The 27,706-nt window shown below is 36.8% G+C and overlaps 2 protein-coding genes across 2 annotated transcripts in view; both read left to right on the top strand.

Annotated features, from left to right (window-relative positions):
* The window catches only part of LOC149576930 (purple acid phosphatase 2-like), a 57,246-nt gene that overhangs the window by 21,476 nt on the left and 8,064 nt on the right, over positions 1 to 27,706 (top strand). The gene's annotated exons all lie outside the window — the stretch shown is intronic.
* LOC149576931 (uncharacterized) lies at positions 1,567 to 3,039 on the top strand. The gene is made up of 4 exons (XM_089820864.1): positions 1,567 to 1,795; positions 1,911 to 2,063; positions 2,212 to 2,612; positions 2,750 to 3,039. The coding sequence occupies exons 1-4, from the start codon at positions 1,582 to 1,584 to the stop codon at positions 2,918 to 2,920; spliced, it is 939 nt and encodes a 312-aa protein (XP_089676990.1). The 5' UTR covers positions 1,567 to 1,581; the 3' UTR covers positions 2,921 to 3,039.

The raw sequence follows: 27,706 nt of genomic DNA on the forward strand, positions 1-27,706 counted from the left end.
GAGATGAATCTTCTAAGGTCCACACATGAATTGGCTTAGCGCATTTGTTGCATAGCAAATATCAGAGCGAGTATTCACCAAGTACATTAGAGATCCAATTATTTGTCTGTAGCATAGTTCCAAAAATCGCCATGAAATCGCCGAAATCGTGATAAGATTCATGGCTCCCGATTTTTTTGGAATCGGAAATCGCTGGTGGCGATTTTTTCGCGTGAATCGCCTGAATCGCCAAAATCGGCGATTCATGGCAAAAATCGCCAAAATCGCCATCGTGAATCTCCAGAAATCGGCCGCGGCAGCAAGGATAGAAAGTTCAATTTTTTTAAAAAAACACATGTTTTATTTGCTTTCTAAGTTGACTTTCCTCTTTGTTATAACCCTAAAGAGCCTTCTATTTGCTTAGTATGAGTAGAAGAGAGGAAGAGTGAGAGAGAAGAAGAGAAAAGAGAATCCATAGGTTTCCAACCGGCAAGAAGGAAGAGCACCAAAGAGATCAGAAGTCCATTTGGGGAGGCCATAAATTGCATTGGGAGCATTAAGGAGTCAATATCAACACTCCTCAACTCATTTGCAAGAGGTAAGTGTTGGTTTTTTTTTTGCATGTTAGTGTAGTATGCATTTTTTGTTAAATTTTTTTAGTGTTCATTTGCAAATCTTGAATGTTTTTTATTTTTAGTTTTACTAAATTGCAAACTAGGGTTTGTTGTTTTGTAGTTTTTGTTTATTAGTTGCAAACTTTGATTTTTTACATGAATTTTTTTATTGCAGCAGCCCTTTGCTTTCATTTTCCAATTTCCACAATGGGTAAAAAAGATGAATGCTGGAAATATAATGAAGAGTTTCCTGGGAGAACCAAATATCAAACAAAATGTATATTTTGCAAAGAAAAAATAAATTCGGGAGGTATCTATAGATTGAAATACCACATTGCTGGCATACCTGGCCATGATGTCACAGTTTGCACTCAACAAACCGCTGAGGCAAAACGCTCTTGTTTAGTGGCATTAGAAAAAATTGAACAAGACAAGTTGACTAAGAAAATGCAACTTGAAGGGTTAAGAGGTATTGGCTCCCGTGCTCCCACATCCGCAACCGCATCTACATCTGCAAGTGCATCTGCATCAGCTTCCGCATCCGTAGGTTGTGTTGGGGAGGGTTCTTCTAGGCCTCCTTTTCATCCTAGTGCTAGTGCTCATGTGAGTGTTAGTGGTAGTCGGTCTCATACTGAGACAGAGTCCAACACCAACCTATTGCGGCCTAGAGTGCGGAAAAGCAGAATGGATAGTTACTTTGTGCCCCGCACTACTCCTGGCTCCCAACCCACGCTTGAGGGCATGGGTTTGAACAAGGAGATTCATGATGCTGCCAGAAAAGAGATTTGCAAATTCTGGTACTTTTGCAACATTCCATTTATTGCAGCCAGGTAATTGATTCTTTTTTCTTTGTTATCTTCAAAGTTAAAGTTAAAAGTAAAAGTAAAACTTTAATTATATCTACTTGTTTTATGATTTTAGTTTTTGACATCTAAATTTCTAATCAATATCATTATCTATTTGTGACAGGACTCCTTATTGGCAGAACATGATAGATGCAGTTGCCATTTGTGGTCTGGGGTTTAAAGCCCCAACTGAGGCTGAGTTGAGTGGATACCTCCTGGAGGAAATGGTTGAGGATATGAGGCATGAGCTTGAGGACAACCGAAAGGAGTGGATCGAAAAGGGTTGCACCATCATGACTGATGGTTGGACAGATAGGAGGGGAAGAACACTTCTCAATTTTCTTGTATCCTGTGGAGGTGATTGATCATTCTACTTTCCTACATACATAATTTTGAATCGTGATTGACTATTTCAAATTTTGATTTGTTGATTGCTAATAGTAATTATAATTCGTTGTTTTGTTACTTGTAGGATATACCATGTTCCTCAAATCCATTGATGCTTCTGCTCATGTAAAAAATGCCACATACTTATGTGAGGTTATTGAGGAAGTTATAGCAGAGGTGGGGGAACAACATGTGGTGCAAGTGGTGACGGATAATGCAGCAAGTTATGTTGCTGTAGGTAAACTTTTAACTTTTTAAGTTTTGAAAATAAATTTATTTGAATTTTGAACTTTTTCTAATTCTAACTTAGAATTTCTAAGTTTCCTAAGTTCTAAGTTCTAACATGTTTGAAATTTGAATTTCTAATTATCTTAAAATTGTTGTAGGCAAACTTTTGATGGAGAGGCACCCCACCATATTTTGGTCCCCTTGTGCAGCACACTGCCTTGACCTCATGTTGGAGGAAATTGGCAAACTTGAGTGGGTCAAGTCATGTGTGGAAAGGGCAAAAAACATATGTAAGTTTATTTATAATCATTCATTTGTCCTTAGCACAATGAGGAAGTACACAGGAGACAAAGAGTTAGCTCGTCCAGGGATCACGAGGTTTGCCTCGAATTTCATCACCTTGCAGTCCTTGTTGACATCAAGGGATGATTTGAGGAGCATGTTTGTTGGGCGGGAGTGGATTTCATCTTCCTATGCTACGACCACTGCAGGGATAGATGTGGTGGATTGCATATTTGATGATGATGGTTTTTGGAAACCTACTAGAGAAATACTTAAGGTAATTTTATTGCAATTTAACATTTAATATTTTACAGTTTACTATGCTAATTTTTTAATGATTTAGTTTTACCTTATATTATTGAATTATTCTATGTTTAAGTTTTGACTCAAATTTTTGTTTTACTTTATATGTAGGCCATTGAGCCTCTTGTATCTCTCCTACGAACTGCTGATGGGGAGAAGCCCTCTATGGGCTACATATATGAGGGCATGGATAGGGCCAAGGAGGCCATTAGAGCTCGGCATTTCGTTTCCGTCCTGACTTCAAGGCGGATGAGGAGGTTCTCACCGGATTATATACAGTGATCCAGAGGTTGAGTACTGATGAGGATAACAGTGCTGCAATTATTGAGCTTGATAAGTTCAATAATAAAGAAGGGCCACTTTTCTCTAGCAGGGTAGCCATAGATGCTCGGGAAACAATACAGCCAAGTAAAAATTAAATAATATATTCAATGTTCATGAATCTAGATTCTAAACTTAAAGTTGATTATGTAATTTTAGAGTTAACTTGTAATTTGTAATTTGTAAATGAGACTAATTATTTTTATTTTCCCTTATTTCAAATAGATGGTGGCAAATGTTTGGGGCCACAACCCCAAAACTTTAAAAAATTGCCATTCGTATTCTGAGTCAGCCAAGCAGCGCTTCTGGATGTGAGCGCAGTTGGTCCATGTTCGAGCACATCCACTCGAAGAGGAGAAACAGGTTGACAGTGCAGAGGTTGAATGATCTTGTCTTCATTCATTACAACCTCCGTCTTAGGATCAGACAGATTTTGGGCACTGACTCCTCTCCGATCATTCTGGAGGAGATTGATCCAGAATCAGAGTGGCTCACAGAGGTTGTAGATCCAGTCTTCACTGAGGAAGACCGTGCGTGGATTGACCAGGTGGATATAGAGGCTGAGGCAGCTAGAGCACGTTCTTCAGGCATTGGTAGACGCACACGTGCACGCACAGACACAGGCCCTAGCGACATTCGTGAGCCCATCTTATATGCGGGAGATATGGCTCGACAGTCCTCTAGGACCTACATTAGACGCCTTGCTACTAGGCAGACTGGATACTCAGAGGCTGAGGCTGAGGCTGTAGCCGAGCTTGAGGATGATGTTGAGGATGATGATGACTATGAGCCTGAGGCTTGAGCTGGAGCCTTGTTTTTATATTTTGTTTACAGATATTGATACTGAATCATTGATAGACATATGTTTCAAAGTTTCAAACTTTCATGGATCTTCATCTTAGATTCTTACATAAATTTATGATTTGATGTCTTATGGATCATCTTACATACATTCTATGATTTAAATCATTATGATCATTTGATTTCTATTTACTTCAGCTAGCCTACAATTTACATTTTAGAATCTTAGATAACATAGTTACGTATGTGATGGATTTTATGTTTCATGTTTATGTATGTTAAGTTTTAACTTCTATTTGATGATGTTATAGTGTGCTTAAGTTATATTCAATAAAGGGTGCATGAAATAAGTTTTAAATTGTTAAAATCTTTAAATTTAAAGGGTTTTTTCAAATTTGCCGATTCATTGCCGATTCATTGCCGATTCACGATTCGATTCGGCCTTGCCGATTCCGATCCGATTCCGATTCATGTTTCTTTGGTCTGTAGTATGTAGGATATGTAGGTTCAGATTCAAATGCATCATTTTTAAGCTTATGTGGATTTGTTTCCATCGGTGTGGATAATTGTTTACAATCCATCATTCCAAATTTGGTCAATATGTCAATAGTGTACTTTCCTTGATTTAGGAAGATGTAGCTCTCCTTTTGCCTTACTTCTAGACCTAGAAAACAGTGCAAAAGACCCAAATCTTTCATTTCAAATTTAGATGCTAGATCTTGTTAACATTTTACAATAAGATGATCTTCCCTTGTTATTAGTAAGTCATCAACATATAGAACTAGAGTTAGCATGTCACTATATGATATTTTGAAGTATATATTAGGATCAACTTCATTTTTGGAGTATCCTGGTTTTCTAAGATAATTGTCTATCCTTTCGTACTATGCTTCGGGGGCTTGTTTAAGGCCGTAGAGATCCTTCTTTAATTTACACACATAGGAGTTTTTGTCATAAGTGACGAAGCCCTCTAGTTGTTCCAAATATACCACTTCATCAATAACACCATTCAGGAAAGTAGTTTTTACGTCCATTTGATGTATCATTCATCCTTTGGATATTGCAATAGCAATAATGGTTCTTATAGAGGTGTATTGGGCGATAGGAGAAAATGTCTTTTCATAGTCAATTCCAAGCTTTTGAGAAAATCCCTTGGCAACAAATCTTGCTTTGTGTTTTTTGATACTACCATCTAGTTCATGTTTGATTTTTGAATAATCATTTAGAGGAGACAACTGATATGTTCTTAGGTCTAGGTACAATTTCTCATACATCAATTTTTAATATAGATTGATATTCTTCAATCATTGTGTCTTTCCAAGTTGGACATGTTAGAGCCTCTTCAGCACTTGATGGTTCAGATTTGATGAGTTTAGATATAAGAGCAACATAACATGAATGGCTTCTAGTTTTCTTACTTTCTCTAAAGATTTCATCAAGTGTCACATTGTTTTCTTCAATCATCTTTCGTGCCCATAGTGGTCTTTTCTTGTTGTTAGGGATTTCAATATTTTTAGTATTAGATGAAAAGGGTTTTTGATCTTCTGAACAATTCTCCAACTAAATCTCAATTGTAGGGTATTCATCTAATTTTGTAGTTGGATCCTCATTTGATTCTTCAATGTTTTGAAAAAGGTTATGTACAGTATGTTCCTCAAATTTAACCTCTCTGCTGATTTCAATAGTTCATTGTCCTAGAATGTAAACTTTATAACCTTTAGAGGATTCGCTATACCCAACAAATATGTCTTCCTAGAGGGTTCTACTTTGGACCTCTTTTCTTTAGAGACATGTATATATATAGGACGACCAAAAAATCTCAAGTGACTTATGTTTGGTTTGATTCCCATGAAGGCTTCTTCTGGTCTAAGATTGAATTACATCTATTTTTGGTTGTATACTATTGTATTTGAACTTTCATCCCAGAATGAGATGTGAAGATTTTGATCATGCATCATGGCTTTAGCGGATTTAGTGATAGTTTTGTTTTTCCTTTCAACCACCTCATTCTGTTGTGGATTATAAGGTACTTGTATACTTCCTCTTAATCCCAACAGAAGTGCAGAATTCTTTAAAGTTTTCATAAATGTATTCACCCCCATTGTTAGATCTTAAGTTCTTGATTTTCTTCCTAAGGCCTTAAATTCTTTGAATTTCAGCAATACTTCATTTGATTCTTTGAGTTTTAGGAAGTAAATCCAAGATTTCCTATAGTAATCATCAACAAAAGTCACATAATACAAAAAGCCCCCTAAGGAGGATATTGACATTGGAGCACACAAATTAGTGTGGATAAGTTCTAATACAACTTTTGATTTATGTTCACTATGAGGAAAAGACCCTTTGGAAATCTTTCCTAAGGCACATCCTTTGCAAGTTCCAATATGTTCAGATTTAAGATGAGGTAATCATGTCACAATTTTTTCTATAGAGGGTAGTGTATGAAAATGGAGGTGCCCTCACCTTCTATTGCAAATTTTATTAATTTGTGAAACTTCATGATTTAGGGATTGATTTTGAACATTACAAAGTTTATATAAACTTTTATCGCTAAATCCTATAGAGATTGCATTTTTTATGTTGGAATTTTTAGGCTAGGATAGTGCTTTGTCTTCTTGAAAGGTGACTTGATATCCTTGATCTGCTAGACCAAAAATGGAGACCAGATTTCTTTAGATGTTAGGTACAACCATAACATCTTTTAATTTCAGGGTATCTCCAATTCTTAATTTAATTGACTAGGTTCCAATTCCTTTTACTGGATGGGTGGAATTATCACCTATAATGACCTCTTACGTCGAGTGTCCTTCAAAGGCTTCAAACTGATCTATGAATCCAGTCATGTGTCTAGATGCTTTGCTATCAATTATCCAGGTATTCTTGTTTGAGTTTAACTCACTTGACAAGGATAATAAGTATAGTGAGTTTTCTGCTTCTTTAACTTCAGCTATAGCGGCTTGAGCTTTCTTCCTCTCTAGGCAATACCTGTGAGGTGTGACCAAACTTGTCACACTTGAAGCATGAATTCTAGACAAATCTCTATTTTTGTAGTTTTGATTATTCTTCCCTCTTTTCTGCTTTAAGTTTTTTTTCCTTCCTTTATTGTTTGTATTTGCATTAAGGGCTTCAATCTCTCCCTCTTTATTTGATCTAACCCCTCTCGTAAATAGTCTAGATTCTTCTTGACTGCAATTGATTTTTAGTTGATCAAATTTTGGTAGAGTGGGTTGTACACTAATGCCTTGAATAAAACATTCCCAAGAAGTTGGTAATCCTTTAAGGGCCATTAATGCCAGTTCTAGATCATCTACCTTATTTCCAATTCTAGAGAGTTGGTCTTTCAATTCTGTAAAAAGTTAAAAACCCAATCTTGGCTATAACATGTACAATTTCAATTTCACTAATTTCTTATATCATTTGGATGGTTTGACATTTTATAAAGTCTTGGTGAGTATGCACCCAATTCTGAAGTAACTAACACAATTCAACTCTATACTAATTATAATGGTTTATAATTTCTAGCCAAACTTTTGTTTGTCATTCTTCACAACCCACAACTTGCAATACCGAAGATAGTAATACTGATATATATATTTCTGTATTGTATTCTTTCTTTCCTTGAATTTTGGATGCAAGAAATTGAATTACCACTTATTTAATTTATTTGCTTACATAATCAGAAGAGCAAATTAAGAACCTGATCATAATTCTCAGAATTGCACCTTGCTAAGATTATTAAATTCCAAATTCAAAACATATAACTCAGAACCTGGCTGCCATGGCATGGCACTTGCTTGCTTATTGAGATAACTGAAATGCAAGTACAATCACCAGTATGTTGGACCATGTACCAATGAATTCAAACTGCCAATGAAGCTCCTGCAATTGGTAATCAACTAGCTGTCATTGTATAGTGTTTGACGGCTCACTAGGAAGGCAACAACAGATCATATGTGGTTGATGCCTTCACTTAGGAAAACAACCGCAGGTCATATTCAATGATCGAATTCGTTGTTGGTAGTGTTTATTTACCTCAGCAGCACTTACACAATGATAGACTTCCCTCCAATCACATGTGGCCTCCAAATTGCAGGTCTGCATTCCAATTTGGGGAATATTTTGCCAATGAATTGGAGTCGGTAGCCAATCAGACCTCCATCAATGCCCTTTTGTAAAATGATAAGTCCAGTTGTGTAGATAATCAATTGGAAGAATCCTCTCCTTAGCCACATCAAACAACAATAGCAGAATTTGTCGAATTGCTATACAACAGCAGCAATTCACAGAACTAGCCTTCATAACAATTCTCAGAACTTCAAGAAAACCCTCACCAAATAATCAAGAAATAAAATATGTAATCAAGATTGTTCTCCTTAGCTACAGAATGATATAGTAGGAGAAAGTTGGCCAATTGTATACTTTAGCACAATTGCCAACATTTTCTCAGACGTACTTCAACAAGGGCTCATAGGTCAGAAAAATAGGAAAAAGCCACAAAGGCACAAAAACAAATATATAATCAAGTATGTTTTTCCCAATGAAATGAGCTCTCATTTATAATATTTCGTTGGCCAAAGTTTCCTAAAAAAATCCACTTCAAAAATTGAGGAAGTTTCCCAAAAGAACCCAACACTTGAAACTTTCCAACACACTTTTTAGAAATATCTCTTAAAGTCATTATTATAATAACATAAATATTATTATAATAACACAACTTAATAATTAATAATAAGAGCTCATTCAATTATTAAACTTATTTACTATAGGTGACGACCAACTGTTGAAGCCACTCATTGCACTGCCAAAAATAGACCTACTAAAAATAGTAAATCTACAACTGGGACCCCCAAAATACTCTGTCAACTCATGAGGTTCGCTATGATGAGCTGATTCCATCAACTGTGTAGACTTACAAAAAACAAGGACATTACAAATTCTGAAATTCTTATGAAATAGGATGTAATGGATTCTCCTTTATTCATTTTTATGCACAAGTTGTTTTGAGGTGGGCAATCTACTCGTATTGTTGATCTCATATGTATTTTGAATGGTCATGAACATATCATATGCAATTGTTAATTTTGATATTGTTGGAAGAATATGATCCTTAACAGCATAATAATTTTCATGGCCTTATTATTATGGCTTTTCCATATTGTTTTTATGTGGATCATTAGCAGGCATTATTTGTTTTCTTCTACATAAGACTCAAGTTCAAGTTCTCGAAGTATTATCATAATTCTAATTCTCCGTGAAACAAAATTTGATGCTCCTTCAAGTCTGTCCTCGAGTCTGACATGATTGACCATGATTTGCACTTTTCAAATGAATGTAAGACTGAAACAATTTTAATTTTAATTTTATTGCTTTTTATTTGGTCTCTATCAGTTAGGCTCTGATGTCGTGTTAAGGAATATTACACCAGAGACAGAGATATAGAGATTTCAACTGTTTTTCTTTTGTTTACGGTTCATGCAATTTTGCTCCTGTAGAAATTCTGCAGTGTATATATAAATAGTGAAACCTCCTTATTTGATATGTCAATGTTGAAGATGTATGTGAGAAACCGATCACTGCAGGTATGAGAATGTTTGTGTTGTGATTGTTTTCCAGCAGCAACAGGCAGTGAATATATATACAAGACTGAACAGTCACCTTCACGTACAGTCATGATTATGTGGCTTGGGCCACATAGGGTCATGATCCTACGTGGAGCATCGATGACCTTTCATCATATTCGGTTGCCTTAATAATCCCGATAACATATTTGGTGGCCTTAATAACAAATAAAACATAAGCATGTCTGTTACCGTTGACGTGAGTCAAGGTATTGGGTGCCAATAACATGCTGCTACAATTATGAGATTAACTTGATGCTTCCAAATGCATGAAATCGATTGCAAGATTAATTTGTGGCTATTATAAGTTAATAATACCAATATAACTGCAGGTTGAATTGACTCTGATTTGGTGTTAGCAATATGCAGTTTCATATGATCATATTTAAATAGTGTACACACACACATATATATATATATCAGAATTGCATCTGACTGATGCTACATTTTTAACGTTGCTTACTAACTAGCAAACTAATACTTCTCTAACTCATGCAATCTATACTGCTAGGAACATTGGAAAAAATATATATTTACTTTATCCACCAAATTTTGTGAAACCAAGTCAACTTGGGAACATGAATCAAACAAAGCACCAATGCTAATATTCATCTTAATGTTAAATAATTCTTCTTTCGCTACCATACCAACTTATTAAGTGCAAGAAAAATTAGAATCCTCCTCAAAACCACCAGCAGTAACTTTTCCCTTTTAAATGAGTACATTCATGGAACACAAAAATTTCTTACCCTGTGACTTTGCTTGTGGGGTTAACTTCAGCAGGAATCTTCAACATGAGAACTCTAGATGACCTTTCTTACCGCATGATCATAATGGTGTAGATTTTCTTGTTTCTTGTGGAATTTAACTTCTTGTCCTTTTAATTTTCCATAACTTCATTAGACTTGGAATAGGAAGAACAACCATTTGTCTCAAGATGGTGAACATGAGAGAATGTTAAATATTAAGGAAGCGATTCTGACCTACAAAAATTATTATAACCATATATTTCATTTGTATTCCTTCTTGTTTGTGTGTTTTAAGTTATTTTCTTAGGTCCTAGACACACATTTACTTAATTTTACTTATGGACCACATAGAATATTCCTGCTTTAGGTGGTGTTATCACATTATCACTTTCCACCTTAAGTTAGACTTCCACCTTTGGTGGACTTATCACTTTTTCAATTTTTGATCTTTGGAGGGTGATCCATCTTTTGTGGATGTGTTACACAATCACTTTTCGATCTTCGAGGCTGATCCACCTTTAGTGGACATGTCACACTTTCACCTTTCCACCTTTGGAGGTGATCCACCTTAGTGGATGTTACACTATCGCCTTTTTGAATTAGGTGGGGGATAAGTTATCAACTTATCACTCTATGTATCATGTCACTAGATTAAGACACTTTTCATAAGTTATGCCGTCCTAAGTGTCACCTTGGCCTTTTAACCAAGAAGTTTCCTTTGTAATATCAATTCACTTTATTCAGCTATTTTATTGCATTATTGGTGAGAATATAGTTTATTCTTGTCATATTAATTATCTTGTCATTGTGTTTTCCATTAGGCCTCTAGATCTTGGCTGGTTGTCTCCATGATCAAATCTTACACTTATTCCAACACATTTCTACCATTTGTGTAGATCTATGTAATTCAATAGTTTATGTTTGTATGTGATTGCCTTCCTTTGGAATTAGAATTTGTCATTCCACACTTTATTCTTCCTTCTAACATATTAGATATAATTGTTTCCTATTTACTTGTTTAAAATTCTTCCAAGAATTTATATAATTCTTTTTGATAGCCATATATACAATAAAATTTCAAGCCAAGACAAAAAAACTTCCAAAATTATTCGAACAAATGAGATATTTTAATCTGAAGTGAGAATATGCATATTAAATTATACATCAAATTTGTGTGATCCAATTGTCAAGCTTCTCTTCATTCACTTCACCTTAAAATGGTAGTATCTGAATCTTGGCCTCCAATTTGAATAGAGGGTTTCTTGGAAGACCTTTCTCGCCCTTTGAAGACTCTACTTCGCTGGAATTGGGTCTTTCACCATCCAGTTTATCCATGAGGATCTCCATTCATTGAGAAAGGTTTTCTATGACATTCTCTATCCTTTGGAATCTAGCTTTAGCATCTACATATCCTCCTTCACCTCCCATGTATCTCAAATCTCAATTCCACTTGTAAGATTTAGTTTCTCTTTGCAAAGGTTTAGATCTTATCTCCACTTGACCTAAAAACTGAATCAAGACACCCTCCAACACCAGGAGCAATTAAATATTAACCACCCTCCTTGGAATCATAGAATTGTAATTGTGTCCACAACCAGGTCAAGTGGAGATAAGATCTAAACCTTTGCAAAGAGAAATTAAATCTTACAAGTGGAAAAGAGATATGAGAAACATATGGGAGGTGAAGAAGGATATGTAGTTGCTAAAGTAAGATTCCAAAGGATAGAGAATGTCATAGAGAATTCTGAATCGAGACACCCTCTTTGGAAATCATCAAGAAATCCCTTCAAACTGCAAATAGGAATCTGCAATAGTCGGCATCCATTATTGAATGAGAATGGTGCACAAATTTTTTAATTGCTAAACCCTAGAAGCCAAACACCATAAAAAATGTCTCATGTGGCTTGATAAACTTGTACAACTGCCTTAGTTATTCACAAAATCAGTCAACAAATAGCTGCCTGAAGATGTATGCTTGAATTATATTCACCTCTCCAAAAACTTTAACCAACTTACACAATCTGAACCTTTGAATGAAGCCCCATGATAAGAAATAATTCAAATAGTCTTTCATAGTCCCAAAATTGCACATACATTGAAGAATTGGCGTTGACTAGTGCTGAATATAACAGAAACACTAGGTTTCTTGGCTCCATTTCCAAGAAATTCATCAACAAAAGCAAATAGATAGACAAAATGCATAATCTGATATTGATCCCTTCTCTTTGGCTTTTATAATATTCTCAATAATATTAAGTATCTTTTTGAATAAGTCTCTTTCAATGACTTTATACTTGCATTTGTGGTTGACTTCAGGTTATATCATTAACTAAACTTTACTTTTCCATTAAATATAATGACCCCTCACATAATAATATTTTATAAAGTTAAATTATAATTTTATAATATAACCATTATAAATAATATCATTAATGCCATCATAATTTTAATATCTCATTGGTTACTCATCAACTATCTATCTTGTCTGAACTTGTAAGTCAAGCACTGCTTCCATTGTACAGCTGTCTTACTAAAAATACTAAGAGCATTTCTATCAGCACTTGACGTACTAATTAGTAATGCCCTGAACACCTCATCAAACAATGGTGGCAAGGGTCATCACTACAATTGGGTCCATCAAGGTACCTTGCCAAAAACAGAAATGTCAAATAAATGACTTACTACAAATAGTAAGTGTACCAAACTGAAACCAAACAAAGAGCAATCCTGAATGCTTTTGTTACTCCAGAAAGGAAAAAGCCTCATGTCACAATCTGACTTAGCCTATGAAGTCCACTAATAGGCTAATCCAACCATAAACCATATCATCCCAAAAATGGTACATTACAGTCTACTTTCTCTAAAATTGCTTGTCCCCAAGCAATCTCATAAACAAAACAACACACTAGTCCACCAAGATCCTAAAGGTAGAACTGTGTATTGCCCCTTCTAATCTCAACTAGCTCCAACAACACCAACACAAAAATAATTGATAGCACCTACTGAACAAAATCAATACCAACTACTAGTCTCGTAGGCCACAACTTAAAGGGAAGTCAATCAGAAGGTTGACAAATTTTTCTTTCCAAAATCGCGTAAGGTGAACTGTCATTTAGACTAACACGTGTGCAACTGCTCTACGCATTTGAAAGAGGTCATGCACATGAGGGTCAAAAGTAAAACTATAGATACTCGACACCATGCCCACACACAAGAACTCCTCTACAAACCCTATCTGAAATGCTGATGCATTAGAAGGATCCCAAACTCTAATAGAAGCCTGTCAAGAAGAACATCCTCTGACTTCTGCTACTCAACTTTGATCTCAACTTCACCGTGCCAAAAGTGGTGAATCTAATCAATAAGACTTTCCCAAACTACTGTACTAACCCTTTCATTACTTAGGTTCCAAAAGAAAACTGAACTTAAATCCATCTGCCATGTGGAGATACAAATCACGGAAGGTATCTGCAAGACCCCAACTATCTTCCACCCCTGCTAGACTCCCGTAGTTGTGCTGGCTCTACAAGTATTTCCCCACCAAAGATAAAATTGAATACTTGTGACTACTACTTCCATCTAATGAAGATGGTGAGTACCCATCCCACAAAGGAAGCTGCAACCTCGAGCCAATTCACATCGATGCATCATCAAATCCTTCGTGTGTTGATCAGGAAAGAAATTAAGAGTACTCCCTATGAAGTCATGATAGAAAGCTCCCACCTAAGTCAATGGCTGACTATCATAGTTTTGAATATAATCCTCATCATCTGACTCATCACTGACACCTGTAGTGGATGTAACCACAGGGAAACTTGGTAAAACATTTGGTTATCTACTTCTCTCAACAGATGCACTCATTCCATCTGTATCAACTGCACATGTAATCTTGATATATTTCTCCACATCCTCAACCTGCTGACAACCATATCTCATGGAAATAAGATCATCATCAAACTCATTTTCTTTCATGAGCATGTCCTTTAGAACATATGAACTCATACCACATTATACTTGCATCTAACTCAACTGCTACTATAAAAGACTATATTGTATCTATAGTTGGTGAAGCCCATGCCAAATTCAAATCTAGAATAAGCTCCTCAGTCTATGAATAAGACTCATGAAGGGCCAGTTGCGCACTCTCCAAGGATTCCATAGTCATATCAAGCTCATGAGTGAACTTGTTGACTTCGTATTTCTTCCCCTTCAATGCATCATAGCAAATGCAATCCCACTCAAGAAGATAGTCTATATTAGCCAATAACTGTAAATAGTCATGTTTCATTATCCCAATGATTTCTCAAAGTACTTGGAACTCTTCCAAAAGGCCACTATCACTGTGGTCATTTGACATAGGTGTACTCCAACCAAAGGTAGCCAACATCAAGTTCTCTATGACTGTGACACTCATGTTGTCATTAACCTTAAGTTGCCTAACCAAATGGTGAGAGCTATAAATCCAACGACTCCCATGCAAATGTTTGGACCCAAAATATGTACTGTGATGTGAGGCTGTATTGACATCACTCACCTCATGATAAGCAACATCAAATGTGCTATCATCAGGGCACTCATCAATACTAAGGTACTGCTGCTATGTATCTCATCAGATGACTCAAAAGGCATTGCTCATTTGACATAGGTGTACTCCAACCAAAGGTAGCCAACATCAAGTTCTCTATGGCTGTGACACTCATGTTGTCATTAACCTTAAGTTGCCTAACCAAATGGTGGGAGCTATAAATCCAATGACTTCCATGCAAATGTTTGGACCCAAAATATGTACTGTGATGTGAGGCTGTATCGACATCACTCACCTCATGATAAGCTACATCAAATGTGCTATCATCAGGGCACTCATCAATACTAAGGTACTGCTGCTATGTACCTCATCAGATGACTCAAAAGACATTGTAGAAATCGCTGATTTGACAATGTCTATGCACATTTCTTCCCAAGGTAGCTGCATGTCCATCTGAAACTCGATCTTGGGACTCATTGCCAACCAACAAATTTTAGATTTATTTTCCACGGTCTTATTTGCAAGGTCAGGGTTGTTGTGGTCTGAAACTGCATCCTGTAATTCATTTCTAACACCCAAATCTTGAGTGTCAACACTAGGGAACTCCATACATTTGTATTTTGCACATGGAATGGCTTCTATCTTTTGAGTAGGCTCAACATCATGACTATTGTCATAAAAATCAGAACTGTTATCAGTGTTGATAATGACTTCTTGGGCTCTATTAATGTCCACTTCCCCCTCAACCTTCCTATCACCTATCACCATTACTTGTCATTATGTGAACCAACTCTTCTAGCAAAAAGATCACAAGCTATTTTATGATATATTCTCTTTACCAAACCAATCTTAGGACATAGCCTTGATTGAAAAGTCCATAAAATGATAGAAAGATAAATCTTTCTTAACATATTGAGGGAGAGTTTATATTCCTCAAACATGCTAAGTATTTCTTCTCTTCTATCACCCATTGTATCTTGTGGTGACTAATTGTTGTGGTTGAGTATAAAACCCCAACCCTGCAGGATGGCAGGAAACTTCTCTCATACCACTGTGGTGAGCAAGTAAAATTTTGCAGCTAATCATGCAAAATGAAGTACAGATCTAGTAAGGAAATAAAAAAATGACAAATATGCTGGTATGAAACAGAGAACAAAGGAAAGCAGCTAAAGAATGAAATTTGACTAATCATTGTTATTTACAATATGCATAACATACGTGATTTATACAACAGAAGAACTCCCGTAGAGCTGAAATCATGATGGGAACAGTAAAATATAGTTTTAGATCAAGGCATAACAACCTCAGTTATCTCTAATGCAGATAATAAACTGGAATTAGACTCAAGTTCACCAAACAAAGAAATGGTGACTCATAAATTACAGAATAGAAAGAAGGCATAACATGCAGTTGAAATTACTGTACATCCAATTAGAATTGACTACACTAACACCCCCCCATTTCTAACTAATAAATAAATAAAGAGGCACAACTCAGTGGGAACAAAACTCCCCCTCAAAATCAACACTAAGTTTGCATGTCTACTACTATGATGCGGCACCCTTAACCCCAAGAAGGATGTCTAGAAAGTGAAATGCAAGAGGTGATATACCAACTAACTAGTTTTTGGTGTTTCTGCAATGATTCCAAATTACTTGTGATTCACCAACAGAGATTTCCTTATTTTATTGATTGATAATTTTGATGCATATCAATGGAAAATACAAATATTTAAATCAGCTTGCAGCTAGAATGGAGAACATCAAGTGTGCTGTCCTCTTTGTAAATCATCACGAAATCCCTTTAAACTTGAAAAGAATCTGCAATAGCTGGTGTCCAATACTGGATGAGAATGGTGCATAAATTTCTAGGTTCTAAAGCTAGAAGCTAAACACCAAAGCCAAGAGTCTCATGCGGCCTGATAAACTTGTACGGTCGCTTTAGTTATTGACAAAATGAATCAACAAATCGCTTCTAAGCATGAAGATGTATCCTTGAATTCTTATTCAGTTCTCAAAAACTATAATCAACTTGCACAATCTGGACCTCTGGATGAGGCCCATTGGTAAGCAATAATTCAACTGGTCTTTCAGAGTCTCAGAATTGCACATACACTGAAGAATCAATGTCCGCCAATGTTGAATATAATAGAAACTCTAAGTCTTTTGACTCAATTCCCAAGAACTTCATCAACAAAAGAAAATAGACAAAATGAATAATCCCAAATCAGCCCCATCTCTTTGACTATTTTAATATCCTCAATAGGTTTGATCCAAGTAGTTTTTTAATAAGTCTCTTTTAATGACTTCATATTTGCATTGGTAAGCAATAATTCAACTGGTCTTTCACAGTCTCAGAATTGCGCACACACTGGAGAATCAATGTCCACCAATGTTGAATATAACAGAAACCCTAGGTCTTTTGGCTCAATTCCCAAGAACTTCATCAACAAAAGAAAATAGACAAAATGAATAATCCCGAATTAGCCCCATCTCTTTGACTATTATAATATCCTCAATAGGGTTGATCCAAGTAGTTTTTTAATAAGTCTCTTTTAATGACTTCATTTTTGGATTTGTGGCCAACTTTAGGTTATATCATTGATTATAGTGTACATTTCCATTGAAATATAATGTCCCCTTACATAATAATATTTTATAGAGTTAAATAATAACTTTATATTGTAATTATTATAAATAATTTTGTTAATGCCATTATAGTTTTAATATCTCATTGATTACTCATCATCTATTTGTCATGTCTAAACGTGTAAGTCAACCACTACTTCCATTGCACAACCAACTGCCTTACTAAAAATAGTAAAGGTCCATCTCTATTAACCCCTAGCTTACTACCTAAGTCACAAGGTTCGAGTTTGAGTTCGAGTTCGATGACAATGAAATTCGGATAAAGTTTGTCAAGGGAAAAAAAATGAAAATAAATTCGACATTAAATTCTCTCTCTATATACATATAATTTTTTTTAACAATATATAAATTTAAATCAATTGAGTTGTCAAAATAATTTTAAAATGCTAATATTAAATTATTAAATTAAATTGTCAAATGTTTTATTTTATTATTAAAACAAAATAAAAGTAATTAATTGTAAATGACTATAAATAGAAGTCACTTATTTAATTATTTAAAAATAAATCAACATAATAATAATAAATTTAAAAATATTGTTATATAAATGTAGTCAAAGTTAATCTATCAATTGTGTTAAAGTTTATATTGGTCGGTAGGTTTTGACGGATTTGCGACGGAGTTTTCCTTCTAGGCTCACAGCACAACAAATTTTTTTTGTACAAGGTGTGACAATTTGTTTTGTTGAATACTTCATTTTCACCCTCATTATTTTCCGGCTGCCCGAAAATTGGCTTTCGTAGAACCTATTTAGAAGTGTTATGGTTAAAACTAAATCATATATTGCTTGTTTTTGTCACAATTTTTGCTCAAATGGGCTCATACACTTATCGATGCAACTAGTAATGGATTTTTTGTGAATCCTAAACGCAAAAGCATACAAACTTTGTGCCATACAAATTTATAGATGAACTTGAACGAACTTTTTTAAGTTTATATAAGTTCGGCAATTTTTAAACTTCATACACAAAGCTTGACAAACCTTGTGACACAGCTTACTACAATTAATAAGTCCTTGACTATCTGATCAAATCAATGGTGGCATGAGTCATCATTGCAACTGAACCCAATCTTGGTGCCTTCTCAAAAATATAAATGTTGGATAAATGAATTACTATAAATAGTAAGTGTACCAAACTAAAAAAATTGGAGAATAATCCTAAATGCTTTTGTACTCCCAAAGGGAAAAAATATGTGTGCTCTACCAACTGGGAACCCTCTAACCATCTGAATTAGCCTATGAGGGACAATAATATGATAATCCAACCATAAATCATATAATCCCAAAAAGGGGAAATTATAATTGAGGAACAAAAGGAGCCAATGAAAATCAAAGACAATGACACCCCAAATATCAATGCCCTCATCAACAATGAGAGAGGATTGAAAAATGTGACATTATATCCCTAAGCAACGACGATCACTTGCTTGGGAGTCAAGGTACTATCATTTATAGAATCCCAAAGAGAATTGAAAAAAGCCAATGAATCATTTCCTACCAATTCCTACTATTAGTAAGACCATTTTTGACTAATGTGGGAGAGTGAATGTAGTTATCCCACCATAATGAGATGAGATCAATTTATTAATGTCCTATAGAAGACCAACAAGTGTGTCTAAGGGACTACAAAATCCTGGCCTAAGGAAAGCCAATAGCAGGAGCACCAAATAGTGTCCAAGGAAAGAAAATAGACCAACAAAAACAAGAGACCATAAAGAAACCGAAGCACCCCACTAGCTGCCCCAAGCAAGAAAGAAGAAATCTAGAATAAAAGGAGAGGCCTTAGGGCAGGAAGAGACCCCAAGTCACTGCTGAAAACCTTTGGATGAGAAGGGGAGGAGGAAGGCTGCAACTGTGCAAAGGATTTGTGAGGATGAACAACCCAGAGGGACCTTGAAGGGGGATCCTGAGGCTACTTGGAAGCTTGTGCTGAAGAAATTGCCATGAAGAATGAGGTGATGAGCTAATTTGCATGCAATCTCATGTGGAAGCGATACTGTAAGAAGTGGTTCTAGATCCTCAAGGCTTTTTGAAGATAGAGAGCAAGGCATCTTTTCTCTGTGTATCCAGAAAATGAGGGGAGAGGATTGAGTCACCCTGAACAAATAGTAGATGGGGAAGTAGAAAATGAAGTGAGTCTCCATCTCTGCAACCCCCATGTCACAAAGTTGGTAGATCCATTCTTCCTTGATAAATGATGGTCAAACTAAATGCGGAATCTATGCAAGCCCACTCTAAATGAGCCAAGAGAGATATAGAGCACATGTGACCAACTATGGGATAAATAGGAGGGCCAACTAATAATCTTGTCTTGAATATCTAAATAGTGCTTGGTATAGAAATCCATTCGTGGGCTCAACCCCTCAGGTGGTTAACCCAAGTAGTGAGGATGTAATGTTTATAAATATTCATCCTAATGTGCCTACTCAACTCCTGCTGATGCGACAATAGATGAGCGAGGGCATCCAAAGAGTACACGAAAGGAGGAAGATGATTGATGTCAAGCTCGATAGATCCCAAAAGAGTTGAAGCCTAAGAAAACCAACAAGACCTCCCGGTAGGGTTTAGGTGTGCAATACCATCTGAGTAGTATTCAAGTAGGAGTATTTTTTATGTCCCTCCAAGAAGTCTGTGAAGTACTATAGGCAATGAAGAAGACTAAGTCAAAGATGGTGCCAAGCCTAAAAGGACGTGTCCCAAACTTGGCCTATACAATACTATGTGGAGTAGTCTGCAAACAACATATAAAGTGTCGAAGAAAAAGGGTCTGAACTGGCTGAAGTGACGCGACAATAGATGAGCGAGGGCATCCAAAGAGTACTCGAAACGAGGAAGATGATTGATGTTAAGCTCGATAGACCCCAAAAGAGTTGAAGCCTAAGAAAACCAATGAGACCTCCCGATAGGGTTTAGGCATGCAATACCATCTGAATAGTATGCAAGTAGGAGTGTTTTTTATGTCCCTCTGAGAAGTTTGTGAAGCACTATAGGCAATGAAGAAGACTAAGTCAAAGATGGTGCCAAGCCTGAAAGGATGTGTCCCAAACTTGGCCTATACAATACTATGTGGAGTAGTCTGCAAACAATTTATAAAGCGTCGAAGAAAAAGGGTCTGAACCCGCTGAAGTGAAGCCTACTTTGACTCTAACAATGATGGTCCCCAAACCACGAAACCATAGAGCACAGTCATTCTAGTCAAAGTGTCCATAAAAGTCAACTTGGATGTTGTCTCCTAAAAGTGATGCTTGAAACACTTTCTATCAACAAGGACCAAGGAACTATACCCTTTGTTGATATGAGGCTGAAGTGTCAGTTTGATGAGGGCCAGAGAACTTGACCCCTAGATACATGTAGGAAGACGAGAGCTCAATCTCTGCACCTTGGAAGAATATGTGTTGATAAGAGGTCTTGAGACAGTTGAAGACCATCACCTTGGTCTTACCTAGGTTAACCATTATCTGGCGTAAGTGCCAAAAGGATGCAAGCCCAGTAAGAAGTCTTTGGAGTCAAGGGACGAGGCTAGGATGACCACATCATCTGCAAAAAATGAAATATAAATTAAAACTTGATGTAAGGAGCAACCATCTACTTGAAGCAAGTGGCCTTGAAGATAACCTTCCAACTCATCAATGTATAGTACAAACAATGTGGGAGGTAGAGGGCACCCTTGCTTCAACCCAATGGTTCTTCCAATCAACTTGGACAACCCTTGGGGGATCCTAATCCACCCAACCATCAACTCGTAAAGTCACACGACGGTTGTCAAAAGATTATGAAAAATTTCAATGTCCCAAAGCCTCTGAAAAAGTGTTGTCTTGCAGACCTAATCAAACAACACCAACTCATAAAGTCACATGATGGTTATCAAATGAGTGCGAGAAATCCCAATGTCCCAAAGCCTCTGAAAAAGCATCATCTTGTGGACCAAATTAAACACCTTGTGGAAATCCAAAAAGTAGCAATAAAGCTTCGAGGAGCAATGTTGCGCTTCCTTGATAATCACCCTAAGGGTCGTGATGTGGTCCGTGGTCTGGAAGTCTGAATGGTAACCAACCTGCCCCCCATCTTGAATATGCCTTTGATCCAACTCCTAAGAAATAATAACATATAGAGAAGTAGCATAAAGTTTGGAGAAAGTGTGCCCAATCATGGTGGTCCTATAATTGTTCGGATTAGAGTAGGCCTAGCCTTATGAGTTGGATGGACGATTTGTCATGACCAAGAGGAGGAAAACCTTGTGCAAACCACTCTTTTAAACAACACTGTGTGGAAGGAACCCAGTGCCCTGATGTCATACTTAAAAAGTTTTGCCTAGAACCCTTTTTCATCTACAACCCTACTGTTGTTCAAACACAAAACTCCTTCGCTCCTATTTCTAATGGTGAAAATGTGGCACTGAGAGGGAGGAGTAACAATAATGGAAGACTAGCTCAAAATGTCGTAAAGGGTGGAGGTGTGGGAAACCAATGAATTCAGTTATACTATGATGGTGGAGGGGATTTGTAAGGGTAAAGGGTGTGCTAAAAGGCCTTGAGGGACTAAAGTAGCTAGTTTCAAAGGGACTGGCTACAAAGATATATGAACATGCACTTTTCAGGTAGAGGAAGAGGTGGTAGGCGTGTCTTTGTTGTATGTAGGAAGCAGGATTAAGGGTGGAGGCAACACACATGGTGCAATGAAAGAATTTGTAGTCATCATCAAACCACTGGTTATGGGGGAAAATGTTCTTACAAATAGGTGAGTAGGTGGAGGAGGTGCGGTAGGGAATAGAGAGATGGTCCACCTTTAAAATGGACATGGAAAAGTTCTAAAACAAAATGGAGGCACTTTCCTGAGGGGGGTTGGATAAATGGGGAGGAGCTGCCTGAGGCACAAGGTGAAGAGGTCATGGTTTCCATTGTCAAAACAAAAGGAGATATGGGTGGGGGAGTGGAGAAGGGGAGGAGGGAGGTGGAAGAGCTTGAGGGAAAGCGTTGAGTGGGAAGCAATGGAGAAAAAAAAAGGTGAGGCTGAGGGAATGGTCCTCCAAAGGAAGGTAGGTGATGGAAAAGAAGCTAATGGAGGGAATTAGAGAGGAACAAGAGAGAGCATAATCAACCATGTTTGCACCCCATAATGAGGAAAACAAGTGAACAAAATAGAACTAGGAAGGAAAGGGAGGCCATACAAAATCACCAAGTTAGAGGACTCACAAAGTTGGGGCAAATAATGGTCATACCTCATAAGAGGGACCATCAAATCATTAGAGGATCTTTGGAGATCAAGTGGGACTGGGTTTGACTTAGTACACATTGATTCCAAATATCGGTTGTGGAGGGGGGTCTTCTTGTGCCTGGTCTATCGTTGAAGTCACCCATGATAATGATTACCCCTACCACAGAGAACCTTTTGATATTGTAATGCAAGTCAATAAAGGGATCCCTCAATCCCACTATGAATACATAGGGAGATGACATTGGTGGGAAGTAGACAATGACAGTGAAGATATCCTTGAGATGTATAGCCACCTGGCTCACCTAGACCCACATAAATGTAGCATAACTGTCAGAGTGAACTACAAAGGTCATGCAACGAAGTCAACTAATGCCCAAACAAGCCACACCTCTAGACCCCCTAACTCCACCCAAACTTTGAACCTCATCTTTATAAGCTTAGAGCCAATGGAAACTCGTAACCCCAAGGAGTGGCCTCAAGGAGCCCTCATATGTCTCTGTGACAAGGAGAATGTCATTCAAACTAATTGAATCAAGGAGAAAACCTAACTTGGACCAAAAGGAGCCATTGTTGTTCCAGCAGTTGACACACAAGGAACGAACTCTATGTTTCTTCATGCGCAATTGGGCTTGTGACTGCTATTTGGAAGCATGTCTGCCCATGTATCCCAACCTATAGGGAAAGAATCTCTAGTCATTGCCTTCAGGTTCCTAATGAAAGCTCACTTTCCCTTACGTCTTGCTACTGCAACAAGTTCTCAAGAATGTTTTTGTTCATCCACCTGAGGTCTAGTTAGGTCCTCATCCAGATATATCTTCATGGGGAGAGGAAATGATTTCATCCTATCTTTGAGGGCCCAAAGGTGATTTTCTGAAGACAAGAAGCGAAGAAAAGGGTTGTTGTCAAAGCCAAGCCACGCTTTATCCAAAGTGATATCCGAGATATCTAGTTGATCACTAAGGAAGGAATACCTTGCTGTAAGTGGATCCAACAAGGGAGAAGGCAGGCCCAAACCTTCAAATTCATCTCGTGAGCCCTTCGAGTATGCTTCTTGGAAATTTTAGCGTGAACCAATTCCTCACGCCCGACAAGAGGGCCAACAATGTTACTGTTGTTGCAAACGGAGGTGTATGACTGTAAAAAAATTTTAGTTCCACATTTAAGAGACTATTGAAGAAACACTAATTCTGGTTGCTTATTTTTGTGCTCCAGGATGTTAGAGTTAAAAACAAAGACTTGCTCGAATAAGGAAAGTCGTATTTTCATCTCAATATTCTCAGTATAGATGAGATTGAGGTTGTTGGACATTAGTTGCAGAGAATTTTAAGTGTTATGTTGTCAACCTCCAGTTGCTCCACCCTATCCAAAATTTCTTGCAAAGCTACAACATCAAAATTTGACTTATGGTGGTATGTAAGTTGCAAGAAAGGAGGAGGTTCCAAACAATCTTTGTTGGTATTAGATGAACTCTGTGACCATCACCCAAGTCGTTCATAGCCATGAACCAAGCCAAAGTCCCAAATCGGACAAAATAGCAGAAAGAGTTATGCCAAAACTGTAGAGGTCCAATAAGAGTGACATAAAAGGAATGCCCCAAGCCCTACATCAAAAGTTGTAGCAGGAAGAACACGTGAAAGGGGAGAGAGACTACTGGGAGCAAGCAAGAAATGAACTCACAAAGGTGATGCAAAGAAAACATGGAACAATGCAACCAAAAAAAGTGAGTAGGAGGGCGGAAGCAAAAGACTGCAGCCGGAATACAACCTGAAGAACATATAAGCCTCCATAGACAAAAGAATGCCAACAAGGAGTGACGCGACGTAAACCATTGCAAGTGACAATGGTTATGAAAATCCAAACTTCAACAGTCGTGAACAAGGGTATGAAAGTAGGTTAAAGATGTACGCACGATACAAAAGAAAATGCGGAGGTCTAGGAAAAGGAAGTTGATGCATGAGAAACCACTTGGATGAGGGGTGCCATGGCTACATAGGCAGGAGATTGAATGTATCAGGTGAGTCATTGTAAGATAATGTTTCTCTAATGAGACCCTAGAAGAATCTTAATCACCATTTTAAGATTAATATAGAATGAGACTAAACTTTAAAAATCTTTTTTTAGTGTTCGTACATCATTTTAAAAAACCTTGAAATCCAAATCTTGCAAGGAGGTAGATGTTCTTCAAATGTATATACACCAATTGAAGCCCCTAACTATTCTTACACATTATTGTGACCAAGAATGTGTTTGGCCTCAAGAAAACCAAAACTAGGTGCCATTTGAAAATATATATCACTGGGGAAAAGAACCAAATTTTAAACCATAGAAAAATGGAAGCTTTTCCTTGAAGTCATCTAGGATAGAAGCCCTAAAGTTGAGCCTTCCATTATCTTCAATGTTCTTTTTAACTCAAGATAACTTTCATCATAATGTGAAGAGGGTCAAACAATAGGGCAAAGCCTATGATGTGAAGTTTTTCTTAAATACATGAACAAGTCTCTTGTTACCAAAGAGAAGCACTTAGGAGCCATAAACATAGTAGTGGGGAATAACTAAATGTCCTTAAACATAACCAAATTGTAGACGCTAGGAAGCATACTAAAGCATCAACCAAGCAAAATAACTCAAAACGTAGCATGCCATTAGAAATAGTGGAATGAAATGTGTGAGAACATAGTAGGGACTGAAACAAATAAATCTCATCAATACAAATTCCATAGTACCAACATACACCAAGGAGAGAACAAAGGGTCACATCAAAATCTAACAAACCAATGATTAAGAGGCCAATGCCACTTATCATCCAGTAGAATGCTTCCTAACAAAGGCCATGACTCAACATCATCATTGAAGAGAGAACTCACATTAGCTAGGGCCTTCATGATGAAAATGCACTAAAGAGATGCTGGAAAAATGCTTGCTAAATTCTGAATCTTCTTAAAGAAATATTCAGAGCTTCCAATTTGACAATTAGCCTTTCCAATGTAGCTTGCTTGGAATTTGTTTTACTCAAAGAACCAAAACTTGAAATTGGATTGGAATCAGCAAGGCTGACTCGACTCCTAAATTGGCCATGAATCACCTACGAATCGGCAAAGTGAAAAAAACCTTGAAATTGAGAGATTTTAATAAGATAAAATTAATTTCATGCACCCTTTTATTGAATATAACTTTATCACACTATAACATCATCAAATAGAAGCTAAAGCCTAACATACATAAACAATAAATCCATCACATGCATTAAAAAAATGGTGATTTTTTACCAAATTGCTGATTTTCGAGGCCGATTTTTCTAATGATTTCAGGCAATTTTTGGCGGTTTTTGGAGAAATTGCCCAAATTGGCGATTCAAGACCAAAAATCGCCTATCCAATTCAATGGGTCAGCAAAAATCGGCTAGGCCAAGCAGAATTGCCTAAACCGGATGAATTGCAGCGTTTTTGATACCATGGTTTTACTCCCCCAATGTCTCTTGGCCTCAATTTTTAAACACAAATTCAGATTTTGGAAACATTTCCCAGTAAACATTAAACAGATTACCCCTTTATAATGGTAAACACATTAAGTGAGAAGTTATTCATTTGCAACTAAGGTTCACTTCGCAAATAGGGAATGGCCAAAGTTCCAAACAATAAGATTCTGGCCAGACAATTACAATGAGCGTGCCTAGCTCTATGGGCATTGGAAGAATTCAACTTAGCCTTTCCAATGCAGCTTGCTTGGAGTTTTGTTTTACTCCCCCAATGTCTCTTGGCCTAAATTATTAAACACAAATTCAGATTTCTGAAATGTTTTCCAATGAACATTAAACAGAATTCCCCTTTAAGAATGGTAAACACATTAAGTGAGAAGTTGTTAATTTGCAACTAGGGCTCACTTTGCAAATAGCTAATAGCCAAAGTCCCAAACAATAAGATTCTTCCTGGACAATTACAATGGGCATGCCTAGCTCTATGGACATTGGAAACTAACTTTAACTACTCAAAGATATTGCCAATTGTATGTTACTGTGCAATATTTAAATATGGAACGCGACCACTAGAAGACCCACATGTTTGATTTCATTGATAGAGATTGCCAATGGACATAGTTTCCAATAAAAAATGAAGCTTTTTTATGGTCCATCTTACCAATGCTTAAATATCTAACCAGATGGAACTTCACTTAAGATATTGTAGGCTTTGAACATTTACTTTTTAACTAGAGAAGCGATGCTGTAATGATCAGTGGAATTTGATATGCAATTGCCCAAGATGGACCAAAGTCAAGCATTTATTTGGCTTGTTTGACATGGAGAAATACTTACCATGGAATAGTTGTGTAAAAAGGGTCATCAGCCCTAATTATTTTTAAAGTGATTAAAAAATCCATATCTTGACTATCTTTTCCATTGCTACTCATATTTTCATAGCTTTGGCTGGGAAATTTCACACTAGACTTGTGGCAATCTCATAGAAAACAAATCAAGAGGTGGTCATCGAAGAGTATGCAAATGCCAATATCATAACTCTGCCATCAATAATCACATGGTTAAAGCTTCTAGGTCCTATGGAAGGAAAACAATGGAATAAGCATTGGAAACATCTTCACCACTTCTAAAGACTTGATCTGTGTGGTCCATGCTCATATTTAAAGCATTGGCTATATCCTCTCTTATTGTTGTGAATATATATTTTTCTCTCCTAATATCCAAGATAATTGGCTGGCTAAAAAAGAGTAAAGTTCTATTTTGTTCCAAATTCCAGCATTTCAATATCTTAATAGAACAATATGGATCCCTCCATTTGGATGGATTAAAATCAATTTTGATGGGAGTTTGAAGAAAAAACATGGGCAGAAAGGATTGAATGAGTGATGAGGGGCTTAGAAGGTCCCTTTATACTTTTACTCAGAGAGCAAAACCAATTGATCAATGTCACACAAAAAAATTAGTTGACAAGGTGTATATTGATGAAATTAGAAACACCCATGTCTAGCATTGACAGCATCCTTTCTTATAATCTTATGTATCATGCTGAAAAGTGTGGCTTCAAGAAAAATTGCATTCACATTATTTCACCCCCACACTTAAATCTATGGAAAGAAAAAATGTAAGAAAGCAGATCAATAGAAGCACCAATTTTCTTATCCAAATTGCAAGATTTAAAGATTTTTCCAGAGCCACACCTTGAAAATGTAACAGATTTGC

The sequence above is a fragment of the Cupressus sempervirens genome, chromosome 1, assembly GCF_028749045.1.
Source record: "Cupressus sempervirens isolate cs-2001-9-10 chromosome 1, ASM2874904v1, whole genome shotgun sequence".
In the NCBI taxonomy this organism is placed as follows: Eukaryota; Viridiplantae; Streptophyta; class Pinopsida; order Cupressales; family Cupressaceae; genus Cupressus; species Cupressus sempervirens.

What these genes read in the sequence shown, in the direction of transcription:
- LOC149576931 (XM_089820864.1), top strand. Translation starts at nt 1,582, where the DNA reads ATGATAGATGCAGTTGCCATTTGTGGTCTGGGGTTTAAAGCCCCAACT. An exon ending in TTTTCTTGTATCCTGTGGAG is followed by an intron (nt 1,796 to 1,910) that starts GTGATTGATCAT and finishes TGTTACTTGTAG; the next exon opens with GATATACCATGTTCCTCAAA. An exon ending in AGCAAGTTATGTTGCTGTAG is followed by an intron (nt 2,064 to 2,211) that starts GTAAACTTTTAA and finishes AAATTGTTGTAG; the next exon opens with GCAAACTTTTGATGGAGAGG.